This window comes from Marmota monax, unplaced genomic scaffold (assembly GCF_021218885.2).
Source record: "Marmota monax isolate L192 unplaced genomic scaffold, Marmota_monax_Labrador192_F-V1.1 WCK01_AAM20220418_F8-fsc00003, whole genome shotgun sequence".
In the NCBI taxonomy this organism is placed as follows: Eukaryota; Metazoa; Chordata; class Mammalia; order Rodentia; family Sciuridae; genus Marmota; species Marmota monax.
In genome coordinates this window covers 7,887,505-7,905,138 of record NW_026694084.1, presented here as the reverse complement: position 1 = coordinate 7,905,138, position 17,634 = coordinate 7,887,505, and the positions used below count along the sequence as shown (strand labels likewise).

At 31.9% G+C, this 17,634-nt stretch overlaps 1 protein-coding gene across 16 annotated transcripts in view; it reads right to left on the bottom strand.

Annotated features, from left to right (window-relative positions):
- Positions 1 to 17,634, bottom strand: part of Vps13b (vacuolar protein sorting 13 homolog B) — a 756,023-nt gene that overhangs the window by 645,443 nt on the left and 92,946 nt on the right. For all 16 annotated transcript variants that reach the window (XR_006856245.2, XR_009228666.1, XM_046464889.2 and 13 more), the window contains exons 10-14: positions 17,470 to 17,592; positions 16,887 to 17,024; positions 15,745 to 15,832; positions 12,517 to 12,708; positions 6,285 to 6,454 (exon numbers count right to left, since the gene is read on the bottom strand). Coding sequence is in view for 14 of the 16 variants with exons in the window: in XM_046464889.2 (XP_046320845.1) it covers positions 6,285 to 6,454; positions 12,517 to 12,708; positions 15,745 to 15,832; positions 16,887 to 17,024; positions 17,470 to 17,592 (711 nt within the window). In the remaining 2 variants the exon portion in view is untranslated. The remainder of the gene's footprint in view (positions 1 to 6,284; positions 6,455 to 12,516; positions 12,709 to 15,744; positions 15,833 to 16,886; positions 17,025 to 17,469; positions 17,593 to 17,634) is intronic.

Sequence of the window (17,634 nt, the reverse complement as noted above, 5' to 3'; positions counted from 1 at the left end):
AAACTAACTCCCTTAAAATATCTTCCACATGGTGCTCAATGAGGAATGCCATGACCTTCTACCCAAGAGAATCTGAAAATATATGACAATAATATTTTCCTTTTTTGTTTTGTCTGGCTTTCACTGTCATAGTAACATTTCCATTCAACAGGCTGCGGCTGAAGATGCTAAACACTACATGACAATACATGACACCAATCCAAAAACAAATAAGTCATTACTGAGAATATGCCTAAAATTGAATAAACTGAACATACAATCCAGATTGTTTATTAATTATTGATAATTTTAAAACCAACACTTATTTAGTAATTGTTTACTTTATTTAAGTATTTTTGATTACTGAAAAAAAAGAGTAAAGCATATAAATCTGGACCATGGAACTCAATAAATTCTTACACTTATAATTACCACCCATTTGAAGCACCTTGAAACGTTTCCAATGTCTGTTTCATAGCAATACTGAATACACTCCTGAGGAAGCCAATATTCTCACTTTAAACACCACATTTAGTTCCTTCTTGAACTTAAGAAAATTGGAATCACAGTGTACATCTTTCACTCAACATAACATCTGTGGGAATTAACTATGCTACTCGTTCTTTGAACTGACACTTTAATCAACACGAAGTGACTATTTCGGATAATATTTCTTACTTCAAAAATTACCTTTATGATATTAAAATAGGCTATTTTATTTTGATTAGTACTGAAAAGGTACATATTTCTACCCCTTTTCTTCTTACCTATGCCCCCTTATACATTCCAATTCCAGATTTTTAATTTCATTTGTTTCATGGATTGTCTTATGAAAACTTTTACATTTTTCTCTTTTTCCTTCAAGTTACTGAAGTTACTTAAAAATCAATGTGTAATAACCTCCATTGTTTTTCTATATGTACTATTGGGGATTGAACCCAGATTAAGACAAGTACTCTACCACTGAGCTAATCCCCAGTCCTCCGATATCCTAATCACTTCTAACACTATTTCTGTAATTATTTATTTTGACACTCAATTCATTTTGTTCGATTCTTTTAGTATGCTTATTTTTTTAAAGGCAATTCATGTCATGGAATAAATTACAGAGGCTCTTTATAGTGTTATCGTCCTTCAAAATGAGGCAACTATTCTTTAGCAAACATGTAGAATAAAAGCAGATCAACATAGTCCTGTTCATGAATGGAATTAGGCTTTTTTAAGGCTAATCTGCTTCAATTAGTACTTACTAATAGACTGTGACTCTTGTAAGGTATGAGAGAAGAGCAAGAGGCTCTCACTTGACAGGGCTTAAATTCTACCCATTCATGCCCAGCACCAAGCAGATAGTGAAATTTCTCTTTTGTGCTTTCCACTTTATTTTCCTCTACATTTTCTAAAGTTTCTCTAAAGTTTTGCATTGCACTGAGAAGCTTAGAGTTAGCCAAAAATCTGAAGGGCGTTTTGTGCAGATTTGAGGTTGACACCTCAGTGAGGCCTCCTTATTAGCATTTTTCCCTTTGAAGATCAGACATGGCTGAGGAAAGAATCTATGAGCTTTATGTTAAGTGAAATAAGCAAAGCTTAAAAAGTAAAAGGTCCATGCTTTCTCTCTGACGTGAAAGCTAGAGAGGAAAAAGGAAAAGAAAGGTGGTGGTGTGAAGCTAATGAAAATGAAAGGGAAACAAGAAGAGTAGAGGAAAGAGACCATGGGAAGAGAGGAGGAGAGGGAAAGGAAAAATAATGGAAAACAAAATTGATCAAGTTATTGGAAGATGACTTGGAATCCATAGTTGGCCATGGGTTTCTGAGAGCCACTCGCTTGGCAGGTGCAACCACTGTGAACATGAGGCTAAGCACCCAGTGCCTGTGCCTATGCTCTGAGAAGCCCCTCACTCCTATGTCCACTGCCCTCAGAAGACCCTTCCACAGGTGCACAAGTCACACTAGCACCACTGGGGGTGCCTTCAAAGGTTTGCTCCACCCTCTTGCCTCCTGCTTCCACTCTGAAAAATGGGTATAGGCCACTAGCTCAGAACCCCTTGACATAGGATCACTACTCTGACATTGCAACAAGACTCCAGCAGGAGAGGCAGCTTTCCAGTGCAGAGTACTCTGTAAATGCAGGTCATAATTTTCAGCTCTCCTATCACTCTTCAACTTGATCACAGAATTCCAAGCTTCCATATGCTTAACCTCATTCAAATCAAAGATTCGTTTCTAATTGACAAAGTTTTTCCAAAATGAAACTTACCTATGCACATTTAAAATGATTTCACATTTTAAAATTAAGATAAATTATTGTGTGAAGAATTGTACTGCTTTCCAATACCCATCTTTTCTTTGTCCTTAATTTTTTCACCTACCTTTAAGTATAATTCACGTTTATCTATAAAATATATATAGATAGCAAATTATAGTGTTATATCACGTGCATGTAAGAATATGTAACAACAAACCCCATTATTATGTATGATTATGATGCAACAATTTAAAAAATGTGGAAAAAAGTAAAGGAGAAAAAGACTTTCTCAGACAAACAAAAATTGAGAGAATTTATTGCCTGTACACCTGTCTTTTAAGAAGTATTAAAGGAAATCTGTGGGAGAAGAAAAATGATACAGGTTAGAAACTCACTTTTCAGAATTCATATCTACTTTAAAAGCATCAGAGAAAAAATAAATGAAGTTTACATTAAAAGCTTTTATTTGTCTTATTTTATTTATTTATTTATTTATTTGATTGTTTATTTATTTTTAGTATCAAGGATTGAACTCAGGGGCACTCAACCACTGAGACATATTCCCAGCCCTATTTTGTATTTTATTTAGAGACAGGGTCTCACTGAGTTGCTTCAGGTCTCACTAAGTTGCTGAGGCTGGCTTTCAACTCGCGATTATCATGCCTCAGCCTCCTGAGCTGCTGGGATTGCAGGCGTGCACCACCATACCCGGCTTATTTGTCTTATTCTTAATTCATTTAATAAATCATAAAGTTGTTCAAAATAATAGAAATGATGAATTCAGTTGTGTGTGTGTATAAATGTGTTTGTAGGCTTAAGTTTGCTTATCTATAAGTAAAATTAATGACGCAGTAATACAAGAGCCAGGACAGTGAAAACAGGGTTACTTGTTATTATGAGAAACCAGTGAGGTGGCATAGTGTTATATGGAAATAACAAAACAAAACAAAAAAAGTTTGGGATATACTTTGTGCTAGGTAAGTGCTCTACAGCTCAGCTACAATTTCAGGCACTTAACAAATTTAAAAGAAGAGATAAAAATATCTGCTTTCAAAATTCAATATAATTAAACAATAACAAAAACATAACTGGAAAATCTCAAAGTTCTTGGAGATTAAGTAACACATGGGTCAAAAAAAATCACAAGAAAAATTTTTGAAAAAAACAACTTGAATTAAATGAAAATGAAAACAATTTATCAATATTTGTGGGATATAGTAAAAGCATTCCTTAGAAGGAAATCTGTAGCACTGAATGCATATATTAGAAAAGAAGAAAATATAAAATCAATCACCTACATTTCCATTTTAGGAAACTAGAACCAAAAGAAGAAATTAAATCCAAAGCAAGCATAAAAAATAAAAGAAAGAACAGAAACCAATGAAATTGAAAAGAGAAAATTAATGAAATCAAAAGCTGGTTGCTTTTTTTAAAAGATCAATAAAAATTGACAAGCTTTTAGCCAGACTAAGAAAAAAACAAAGAGGACATAATTTATTAATATCAGAGCCTTGTGCCTGTAATTCCAGCAACTCAAGAAGCAAAAACAGGACAATCACAGTTTGAGGAAGCCTCAGCAACTTAGCGAGACCCTGTCTCAAAATGAAAAAAGGATTGGGGATATAGCTGAGTAGTAAAGCACCACAGGTTCAAACCTTGTACCAAAATAAACAAATGAGTTCTTAATGCCAGAATTGAAAGCGATACATCATTAAAAAACCATGAACATTTAAAAGGTTAACAAAGGAACACTATACATATACTCTATGCCTACCAATTTAATATCTACATAAAATGTGCCAATTCCTTAAAAGACACAAACTGATTACCTTGGGTATAGTGATAACTTCTAGATATGACATTAAAAACATATTCTATAAAATGGAAAATTAGTAAACTGAACCTAACTAAAATTAAAATTTTCTGACCTGTGAAGATATTCAGGAGAATAAGATAAGCCACAGACTTGGGGTAAATATTTGCAAATGACATGTTTGTAAAGGACTCTTACCAAAATATACAGGAAACTCTTACATGTTAATATTAAGAAAACACACCCTATTAAATATGCAACAGATTTAAAGAGACACCTCACCAAAGAAGATAAACAAAAAAAAAATATGAAAAAAATGCTCCATATCATATGTCATCAGGGAAATGCAAATTATAACAACATTATAATTCTACACCTATTACAATGACAAAATACCAGGAAATTTACAACACCAAATGTTGACAGGGATATAGAGAAATGGGAATGCTCATTCACTGCTAATGAAAATGCAAAATCATACCATCACATCAAGAGACAGTTCAGCAGTTTCTTTAAAAACTGAACATACTCCTACTATACAATCCAGAAACTGCCACTTTGAGTTAAAATTTTTTGAGTACACAAAAATTTGCCCAGACATGTTTAATAACAGCTGTATTAATAACTGTCAAAACTTGGAAGCAATCAGGATATCTTTCAGTAAATAAGTGGACAAATAAACTATGATAAATCTAAACAATGGAATATTACTTCCACCAAAAAGAAATGAGCTTTAACACTTGCCTAGCATGTGTGAGGTACTGGATTTGATTCTCAGCACCACATATAAATAAATAAATAAAATAAAGATTCATCAAAAACTAAAAAAGGTTTTTAAAAATAGAAATGAGCTTTAAAATCATGAAAAGACATGGAAGATATCTAATTGCGCAGAGTGAAAGAAGAGAATCTGAAAGGCCACATATTTTAAGACTCTACTATAAGGCATTCTAACTATTTGGTATTCTAACTATACAGCATTCTGGGGAAAAAAAAAAAAAACAAGGAAAAAGATCAGTGATTATCAGTGATGAGGGAGAGCAAAGGATGAACAGGAGTACAGATTTTTAGGTTAGTGAAACTACTCAATGTGATACCATTAGGGGAGACAAATGCATTATGTAGTTATCAAAACCCATAGAACATAAACAACAAAAGTAAACCCTAATGTCAACTTGGGACTTTGGGTGATAATGATGTTCCGAGAGAGGTTCAACAATTATAATAAATTTACCACTCCTGTGGAGAACTTTGATCATGAGGGAGGCCATCCAAATATATGGGCAGAAAGTATATGGAAAATGACTGTACCTTCCACTAAATTTTGATGTGATCCTAAACTACTCTAAAAAATGAAGTCTAGGGCTGGGGATGTGGCTCAAACGGTAACGCGCTAGCCTGGCATGCGCAGGGCGCTGGGTTCGATCCTCAGCAACACATAAAATAGAAGATGTTGTGTCCACCAAAAACTGACAAATATATATTTTTTTAAAAAATTCTCTCTCTCTCTCTCTCTCTCTCTCTCTCTCTCTCTCTCTCTCTCTCTTTAAAAAAAACAAAAAAACAAAAAACTGAAGTCTGCAGCTGGAACTGGAGCTCAGTGGTGGCAGAACGCTTGCCTAGTATGAGTGAGGCACTGGGTTCGATCCTCAGCACCACATGAAAATAAAACAAATAAAGGCATTCTGTCCATCTACAACTACAAAAAAAAAATTTTAAATAAAGTCTATTTTTCAAAAGTTGGAAGATAATAAAAATTGAAATAACAGGAAATAGTGACATTTTAATTTTCTCCATTGAAATTCTCTTCAAATGCAATACTCATTTAGCAGAATATATAGAGCAAATATACGAAATGAAACTACTGCCTCATAGTCACTTCTGCCATAAGTTACTCTTTCCTTTTTTTAACCAGGGATTAAACCAAGGGATGCTTAACCACAGAATCACATCCTCAGCCCCCCCCACACACCCTTTATTTGAGACATGGTCTCACTAAGTTGCTTAGGGCCTTGCTAAGTTGCTAAGTTTCACTGGAATTTGCTATCCTCCTGCCTCAGCCTCCTGAGTCACTGGGATCACTGAAGTGCCTGCCCCATTGCAGCCAGGTATAAAATCACTTTCTGAGAATTATCAATCACAGTTACATTGCTTTTATTCCATCATAGATAAAGATATAAGCAGATATTATTTTATTTAATAATCACACATATACATACACAAGGGGAAAAAAGTAAACTCCTATTATACCTTTCCTCCTATAATGACAGGAAGCAAACAATCCAGCAAGTTGAACTCAGCCATGAAAATTGTACAGGTACATTTGAGAAGAGTTACACTTGTATGTCGAGTAGGAATATACTCCTCCAAAGAAGCCACTTCTTCAGGATTCAATATTGTTTCATTTTCATCCTTAATTTCTAAAATGAAAAATGGAACTTTAATGAAGAATATTTTTAAATAACTAATTTTCTTAAACAACTGAAAATTTGCACGTGTGAGGAACTGGGTTCGATCCTCAGCACCACATAAAAATAAATAAAGATATTGTGTCCAGCTACAATTAAAAAAAATTTTTAAAAAGAAAGAAAGAATTCATAGATAAAAGGGCAAAACAAGGCTTGATAAGCAAAAAGTCATATATAAAAATAGATAAAGTTTACATCAAAAGCTAGAGAACATCATTTGGCATCAGAGGACTGCAAATAAAGTCACAATGTGATAGAACTACACATCCATCCAGAGAGGCTAAAATGAAAAACAGAGAATACTACATGTTGCCAAGCCTGTAAAGCAAAAGTCAGCAAACTTTTTTTGTGAGGAGTCATACAGAACGTATTTTAGTTCTGAGCCATACGTTTGTCACATTTACTCAAATCTGTCATTACAGCACAAAAGCAGCTGTGGACAATACAAGAACCAGAGGAACATGGCTATGCTCCAATAAAATTTTATTTAAGGATACCCAAAATTAAGTTTAATATAATTTTCAAATAAATCAGAATTAAATTTATTTTTAACAATTTAAAGTATAAAAAAAATTCTGCTCATACCTATATGAAAACTGGCAACAAGTCATAATTTGACAAGTGAAAGTGAAAGTCCCACATTGAGCTGGTAAGAGTGTAAAGTGGTTCAACCACTTAAGAACACAGTTTGGAAATCTCTACTAAAGGTGATATATGCAATCATTTGACCTAGTGATTTCACTTTTAGTAGCTCAACAGCAATGTATACATATATTTACCAAATAACATGCACTACAATGATTGTAGCTTCACTATAAAAATAGCCAGAACTAAAAACTAACCAAATACTCATCAACATTAATGTGAATAAATACGTTATAATACCCAATAGAAACTTACACAACAAATCTCATAAACATAATGTGGGTTAGCCCAGAGACAAAAGAGCACATATTGTGTAATTCCATTTATGAATTCAAAATAAACAGAACTAAATCTATGATGTAAGTAAATAAGAATAGTGGTTATTCTTTAAGACAGAATATTTAGTAACAAGAAGAAGATTTTTGAACTGATGCTAAGCTTTTATTTCCTGACCAATTTTCTGACCAATTACTTAAATAGATGTGATTAGTATAAAAATTTCATAGTGCTCTATCCATAAATTTTATATACTTTCCAATAAGTATATATACTTCAGTAAAAAGCTAAGAAAAAAAAGGAATAAGCAGAAGTGCTAATAACTTAAATTTTAATATGTATGCACTCAAAAACATATGTATACAAATGTACAGGAAGCTCTCACTTTGCTTAGTTGCTGTGAAAGAATCTGTTATATTTGATTCTGTGAAAGAATCTATGATGACATATCACACTTATGGTTCAAATATCAATTGCCAATTTATATTAACTGAACAATTACATAAATTATGAACTTTTAGTTCTTCACAAATCATAGGTAAATAATAGATGAGCATCATGATCAAAAAACAATCACATCATTTCTCTCAATTGTGTCAGGCTTAGACAGTGGTTACAGTACATCTGCTACTGAACTCAGGCTAAGACAGCAAAGCAAGTAGTTGGTTGCCTCATGTGCCACTGATAAACCTACATGACATTTTACAAAAATGAATAATCCAAACAGAGAAAGATAAAAGTGCGGAGAAGGAAACAAAAATTGGTAACACTGGAAGTAAAATTCTAATTGAACATAAATGGAGAAATGGAAGAAAGAGATAAGTTTGAAGTATCAACACTGCACCTTTTCTAAAGACTCAAGAGAACTTAGTGAAAACAAACTTATGACAACAAGGTGATAAAAAGACTGAGGATGTCCCCAGAAAAAGTGACACAAGGAATATCACTCGTTCTCATTAAAGGAAGACATAAACTCTCACAGGTTTTAAAGAAACTAGAAGTATATAGGACAAAATGACAGAATCTTATCCAAACTTAGAAAGGAGTTATGACAATTTATCAAGGCTTATGAAATATATTTCATATTGTAAGTTATACCAGAAGACAAACACTAGTCACACAACTCATTAAATTTTTCCCACAAACGTTAAAGTTTATTTTTATAATTCTTTATTATTCCTTTTCGATTTTTCACTTCTCTGTACATTTATAACCAAAAATAAGAGTTTTAAATGTTTTGACAACATGTTTTGATTAAAATTAATACTGTAATGGTGAGCCAACACTGATCACTACTCTATATCACTAGTTCTAAGATAAAAATAAAAGAGTTATTAGAAGAGGCTGGGAAGTGTGGAGGAGAGGGTGGATAAAACAAAGTTAGACAGCAGGTACAAAAACACAGTTAGATACAAGGAATAAGTTCTGATGTTCCACACACAGAGCGATGGCTATAGTTCACAATAACCTATTATGTATTTAATGATGATCTAGAAGAAATGAGTTTGAAGTCTTTACACATAAAGAAATGATAAGGAGAGGGAAATACTAAAATAACCCTAATTATATAAGTGCATGCTGTATACATGTGTTAAAATATCATAAGCCACGGGCTAGGGCTGTAGCTCAATGGTAAAGCCCTTGCCTAGCATGTGTAAGGCACTGGGTTCAATCCTCAGCACCACATAAAATAAATAAAATTAAGTTATTATGTCTATCTACAACTAAAAAAGATTTGGGGGAAATATATATACATACATACATGTACATATATATATATATATATATATATATATATATATATATATATATACACACACATATATATATCATAAGCCAGATACAGAAAGACAAATACTGCCTGTTCTGATTTTTCACTTTGGTGCATAACCAATCGAATAGAAGAAAGACCACCATAAGAACAAATGGTGTTTGCTGGAGCAACTGGAAATTCAAGAGCAAATAAATAAATTATCTACCTAAAATATACTCCTTATGAAAAAAAAAGAATTCAAAATAGATCAAATTTACATATAAAATGAAAAATGATCAATGTTTTCAAACTAATAATCCAATTAAAAATGGACAAAAGACATGAACAGATATTTTAGTAAGTAAAAAAGAAAAATTGTAATGGCAAATAAGCACATGAGGAGGTATTCAACATCAATCAATGAAGAAATGCTACTTAAAACTACAATGAGATTGCAGACTGTTAATTAAAACTACATATCTATCAGAATGGCTAAAATAAAAAGAGTGACAATACCAAATAGTGAAAACATGTAAAGAAACTGAATCATTCATTCTTTATGGATGGAAAAGTAAAATGGTACAGCTGCTCCTAAAAAGAATGTGGTAATTTCTTTCAAAAAATTAAATATACAACTACCATATGACCTATAAATTACATAGGTAGGCATTTATCCCAAAGAAATGAAATCTGATGTTCTCACAAAAACAAGTGCATAATTACTCGAGCAGCTGTATTTATAATAGCCCAAGAACAGACTCATTCCAAATATCCTTCAATGATTTTACAAACTTTAGTAAATACATACAATGTAACACTACTCAGGAATACAAAGAAACCACTACTGATACATGCAACAGTTTAGATAAATCTCCAGAGAATTTTGCTTAGCAAAATAAATCAACCCCAGAGATTTATATACTAACTGATTCCACTTATATAATACTTATGAAACAATAAAATTTCAGAAATTGAACACATTAATAGTTTTAGGGGTTAGGGATAACAGAATAGAGAGGGCCAAGATAGAGATATGAGACCTTTATAGTGTTGGAATTGTTCTTTCTGAATGTGGTCAGGGACAAACCTACATGGCTGATAATATTGTACACAATACACACACACTCTTTCACATACATACACACACACACACACACACGAGTACAAGTAAAACTAGGAAGATCTTTTTTTTAAAAAATTAATGATTGGTGGTGCACTTGCCTAGCATATGTGAGGCCCTGGGTTCAATCCTCAGCACCACATAAAAATAAATAAAATAAAGGTATTGTGTCTACTTTTATTTTAGCCATTTAGCCACTCTTTTTATTTTACCCATTCTGATAGATATAATAAAGTTTTTATTAACAACCTGCAATCTCATTATAGTTTTAAGTAGCATTTCTTCATTGATTGATGATGCTGAACACCTCCTCACGTCCTTATTTGCCATTACAATTTTTTCTTCACTCACTAAAATATTTTTTCATGTCTTTTCCAATTTTAATTGGATTATTTCTTCTAATAGATTAACTTTGGTAATTACTATTAAAGTAATAAGTTAATATCTTCCTTACTCAAGACCTTCCAATGATTTTCATCACATTTAGAATAAAATTCAAGGGCACCTTTTAATACTCAGCTGGTAGACTGAACAGACATTTGTAGAATAAAATCCAAATTCCTTTGACCCCAAGACCTAACAGAGTGATGTCTACCTCTCTGACTTACCAGTATTTATTATGCTCCATTTATGCAGTCTGCTTTTCTCCTTTTATAAGAAGCTAAGATGTCCCTATCTTAAAGTTTACTTAAACTCTCTTTTCTCAGGAAACTGCAAGACTAACTCCCTTACACAGTCATGGGTCAGCTCATATATAAACACTTCAGAAATGACTTTCTTGTTTTAGATAAACAGCTTTCCTCTCCTCCTATCTTTAGATTTCTTTCCTACTTCTTTTATTTTATTCTCAAAACTCTTACCAATGTCCAAAAAATAATAGGTTTACTTGTCTACTCTGTCCAATCCATAAGGATATAAGGGCAGAAATTTCATATATCTTATCTGCCTCACTACCCTAGTACACAGAATAAAGTCTGGCATAATATAGGTATTCAGGTAAGGTACAATCCACAAAGCATGAACATGTCAAACACCCTGCACTAGGCACTATGCTAAGTGCTTTTACACGCACTATCACATTTAGTGCTCACAAAAATATTTGGACCTACATCCAATTATTTTTCATTATTTGGTATAACAGTAAGGTGGCTGTGTAAAAACTAAAATAGAAGTTTCAACAACAACAAAAAAAAAAAACACAAGCTTATTTCTTTTTACTCAACAACTAGAGTCTAAAGGACATGGTGATACCACAGTACTGAGGACCTAGGTTCTTTTTATCTTGCTGCTCTGTCATCCTTAGCCCTGCAGCTTTCAGCTCAGAGTGTAGGATGGCAGCTCCAATTCCTGCCATTATATTTATTTTCCAAAAGAAAGAAAGGGAGAAGGGAAAAGGGTATGCTCTTTCCCATTTAAAGTCAGGACCCAAAAATCCAAACATATGAAGTTCATTTCCAGTTGTAGTAGCCAGAACGTGGTCATATGAGTATACCTAGAATGTAAAATCTTTATTTCCATTACAGAAATTTCTATTATAAAAATAAGAGAAAATTAGATATTGGGAAGACAATTAGTCTCCTCTATCATAGTAACTGAACGCAGTACAGAGATAAAGAAATGGAAGACCAGAAACATTAATTAAATTTTCTAAGGTCAATAAGAAGTAGGGTTCAGATTTCAAGTCAGTCTAACTCCATAGGCAAAATTCTTAACTACTATTCTAGATTCCTTCATTATGATGTTCTGTTCTACTCTACTCAAGACCTTTATTCCATTAACAAAGAATTCGTCTTTTTATGAAACTGATAACTATACATTTATACCATGTACAAAAAAAATTAGTAATACAAAAAAATTTCTTTCTACTAGTAGTACCAACACTTTCTTAAATGTTAAATATGTATTTTTAGAGGACATCTTCATATCTGGCTCTTAGAATCCATTAGTGTGGGAAAAAATGGTCATAATTAACAAGTACACACTCAAAAGAAAATGACAATTAAATACTGGAAAATTAAGTACTAATGCAAATGAATTCCAATTTTTTACCTCTCCTAGAAGTTGCACACATAAGTTCATTCTCTAAACTGACAGAATACATAAAAGTCCTTGCTGACAGACAAAATGTAGTAAAGATGGAAAGTTAGCAAATAGGACAAAATGGAGTATATAATCATTCAAATCAACTAAAATAGATTCAAAATTAAGCCAAAAACAAACCTGGTTTTAGCCTGCTATATGGTTCATATTCATGTTCCAAGGCACAAACAATCATTTTCAAAATCCTATGTACTGAACTGCTATCCAAGCGAAAATCAAGGGGACCTACAACAAGGGTTTTAGTAGACTTCTCTTGAACTGTTCCCAAATCTTCATTTTTCCCTGTAGAAAAGTCTTGTTGATTTGCAGAACCTATAAGAAGTTTAATTTTACATTAGTATTTTAAGCATCAATTAGACATACCAAGTATATATTTTAATATTTCACTTTTATCTTTTTAGCTTCTAATAACTAAATGCCTACAAAGCAATTCTCATCAGCTAGATACAGAGAGCCCACATTATTTATCTTTATGTCCGTACAGATTCCCATTATCTAATGCTACAAGCACTACAAAATCAAAATGGTCATTCTTAGAAAATGTTCTGTAAAACCTAAAGATCTTAGATCCATTGTTTTTTATCTAGAGAAACTTTGAAGGAAATTTCACTTTACTACAATTATCTTCAAGTTTCATAGAAAATTAGTTTAAAAATATATGTGCACAAGGACTTTGAGGGTTATCTAAAGACCATCAAAATGAACATTGTTACCTGCTTTGAAATATGCCAGAATAAAACTATTATGACTTTGCTCTATGATACAGTCCTTCTATCCCTAGATCCTTCATTGCCCATATACTGAAGAGGAACAAAAGCTTTTCTAAAGAAATCTTGGTTCTAGCAACAGACATTTCTTATTAACTAATACAAATTCTTATTAGAATATACAAATTCTAATATATATTAGAAATAATATATAAAAAATATATAGGAATATATAGGGGCCGGGATTGTGGCTCAGCAGTAGAACACTCACCTAGCACATGCAAGGCACTGGGTTCAATCCTCAGCACCACAAAAAATATATAAATAAATAAGGTATAAAAAATAATATACAAACCCATTATTACATGTGACAATATAAAATATTTTTTAAATCTTAAGCCGTTTTGTTTATTCAAACGAAGAGGAAAATAAGACTTTCCAGCATTAATAAAATTTTAGAATTTAATAAAATACAAAAAGTCTGTATCTGTACCTTCTAATAACTTTACAAAAATATACAAGGGAGTACAGTTAATATTTAGTGTCAGTAGCATGAACAAAATTAAATTTATTATTTATATACTTACTAAGATGACTCAGTAGGCATAAATTTTTTAAGGTGACTATGTAATACAAATACAAAATCCATACACAGACTTACATGTCAATTAAAACATACAAAGTTCATCTGACACATATTTCTGACATGCATAATTAACATTGACTCACAGAAGATATGCATAATTAATATTGATGCATAGAAGTTAGGTATAAATTACACTATTCAGATCTCCCATAAATGGTTATGGGAATTAAATAAACTAACACATGTAAGACACTTAGAACTCTGCATTTAAATCCAATAAATATTAATTATTATAAGCATCATCATCCACACATAAGTGAATACAGGTTCACAATAAGGAATATGAACATTTAAACATAGCTACATAAAAGCAAGGAAATAAAAAGATTACTGAGTAAAGAAATATGAACACATATTTAAAGTACGTTGATAATCACAAGTGAACAGTGGAATTTTGTTATTTTCTTTAAAAAAAAAAAAAAAAGTTCAGCTGCAAAATAAAGAGATGTTGCCAGGCACAGTGGTGCACACCTATAATCTCAGCGAGTTCAAAGCTAAACTCAGCAAAAGCAAGGCACTAAGCAATTCAGTGAGACCCTGTCTCTAAATAAAATGGGAATGTGGCTCAGTGGTCAAGTGCTTCTGAGCACAATCCTCGGTACACCCCACACACACACACACAAAAAAAAGGATGATTCAAGACAGATTTCAGAGATGAAATTTGACACTCCACCCCCTCCCCCCCAAAAAAAGGCAATGGCTTTAATGCTGAAAAAGAAATCATGATTATAACCAGAGTTCTGGTTTGAGCAACTAAAAAATAATGGTAAAATTTTCCAAGAAAAGGTGACTGAAAATAAAGAAGGGATACAGGTAGTAGGTGGTCATGGGGATGTCAACAATTCAATTTTTTACATACTCAGTTTTGAGATATTTGTGAGACACAAAAGTGAAAATATCAAGGATACACTGGATATTTAATTCTGAATCTTTAAGAAGTCTATACTAGAAATTCAGATATGTGCATCAACAATATAAAGTACTTCAATGCAAGAAAAGAATGAGATTATTTCAACAGACAGTTCAGGGGTAAAAAAACGAATCCAGGGACTGACTGATGAAAACAACATTCAGAAAACATTACAAAAAGGAGAGGCAGAAAATTACTACTCTATCGTCTCTCCTCATTAGATAAAATTTTCATCAAGATCAACTCTGTGGTGAGGTCTTCAATCCCTCAAACAAAAGCTGTCAATTTCTTACTTGGACCTCTCTTTCCTATTTATATGACTATTCTTAACAAATAATATAATGACCATTAATTTAAATGCCTAATTCTGCACTACTTGTTGGCTTCTTAAAAAACATTTTGATCTTCTATTTATCCACAGTACCTATTACCTAACATATATTATGCTGGATCTTAGTTAAAAGGCTAAGATACAATAATACAAACAGATAATTTTTAATACAATAATGTGAAAAAATAAAAAGAGACCCTATTTTTCAATATAAAAAAGACCAAAATCATAATAAGCACATCATATGAGCACATAAAATATCAAATGGTGAAATATTTTAAAACATCATTTACTTCCTATAGCAAAATAATAATTACATAATAAAATGATAAACACGGGTTTTTCAACTCTGGAATAATTTGTTTCTACTTTTTTGCTTTGAAACAAACCCTCTTTTTAATAAAAAGACCTATATAATCTTCTAAATGAATTCAGTTCAGAAAATAAACTGTTTCTTTTGGACAATTTAATGCAATATAAAATCTAATGCTTAAATTTTTAATATTTAGTACATATATGAGAACCATCGGTAATACAAAATGTCTTTTCAATCAGCTATACAAAAAAAAAAATGGAAAAAATGACAAGATTCCAAGAAATTTCTAGCATAACATTAAAATTAAACCATTCCCCAAAGTATCAGAATGTAAATATAACATAACAGAATACAACCAGTTAAATGCCAATTGACTCTAAAGATGCCTTTGTTTCTATTGCCCAAAGAAAAGCAAACATAAAGAAAAGAAGCCAATACCTTTGCCACTGGTGCTCTCCATTGTGTACAGGTAATCCATGTAAAAAGCCCCAAACCTTTGCATTCCAGCTATCTCAGTATATGTCTCCTGCAAACAAAGCAATGCAAACAGACATTGTATAAAAGAAAGTTGAGTTTAAAACCTGATAGTCAGATATATATCCTTACATAGATTATATCAACTCAAATGATTATCTAAACAAAAGAACAGATTGGTACCCAAAGAATTCACTTCTGAGAAAGATAATGTTTCCTCTACTGCAGACCACACAAAAGGACTTTCATAATTCTACAGATATTTTGGCCACTTTATCAACAATTTCTAGTTAATGAGTACCTATAATGGAATAGATATTATATTTTTGACCTTTTTCACTATCACAAAACTGCCTAATAATGTATACTCTCAAATGGGTCTTAAAACATTTTAAAGACTAAAGATATACTAAAATATTCTAAATGAATCTTAATTGTGCATGTCAACATTAAATTCTTTACTATTAACAATGAAAATAAATCTTTTTTAAAATTTTTTTTAGTTGTAGATAAACAAAACACCTTTATTTTATTTATTTATTTATTTATTTTATGTGGTGCTGAGGCTCAAACTCAGTGCTTCACACATGCTAGGCAAGCGCTCTACCACTGAACCATAACCCCAGCAAAAAATAAATCTTAATGAAAAAGTTAAAATATAAATTATTTATTATGTTAATCTTCAGATAATTTTTTTGAACTTTAAAATTTATTTTATAAATTAATATTCCACAAACATATTCACATACTCTTACATAGTACTAAAAAGTATATATAGTGAAAAGGGAAATTCATGTCTTCTCATCAACCTCACATGCTAGAGGTAACAAAAATTAATAAAGAAAATTCTATACATTTCCTCCAGGACTATTTCAGCAGTACATGGACAAATAAACTACGGTTATTATTACATAAAACTAAACATCTCTGTGCATTCCTTAAGCCTATCTAGATGTAGAAGCTGGGCAAAAACATTCTAAATGTTTCAGTAAATGAATTTGCATTCAGAAGATATTATCTGAGAAGAAATATGGCAAACACAAGTATTCACACAGAGTGTCCACCCAAACAACAGCACAGAATTTGGCTCAAATATACTGTCTGACCTTATGATGAGCTGCATCCAAGATAAATTCTGCACGAGTACCATTATTTTCTGGGCTTCGATAATCAAACAATGAATTTGTAAGGTATGTCAAACCTTTTGTGCTTAAATTTTCACCACAAATGAAGAAACTGGCTTCCTGAAAACAAATGTAAAATTTCTAAACAGGAGGTAAAATCTGTTAAAGAAAATAAAACCTTAACTTTATAACATCCATTCAGTATTATTAATATTTGAGGAACTGTAAAAAGATAAGGAATGCTGTCTCCACTTTCAACTCGTATTTTTGGCAAAGAACATTTTTACAAACCAAATAGGAACTCTTAAGTAGATGCCACAAAAAGAAAGAAGAAATATTTATGAATTGGAAATATTTAGAACTCATATCTAGGTGTTAAGTGCTACCAACTTTTTAAATTCCCCTGTGTTCTATAATTTCTTGCAGGGGAAATGTACAGGAAAACAGTAAAGCTTCTCTCTCAAGCTAATGATATATGCAGTCTAGCAGATTTTATAAGGTTAAGAACTTCACTGTCCCTGCATCAAATTCAAAAAAGGATGGAGAAAATGAAATTTTAACTTACAGTTTCACTTCTATTCATATTTTCTTCAAAATCTTTAACACCCATAATTCCTTTAAGACACATGGCTCTGCAGCCTACAAACCCAATCTGGCAGTCAAAGAAAGGATCTCCCATCATAAGGGCCTATAAGAGAAAGGGAAACATTAGAATTAAAAACACATTCAA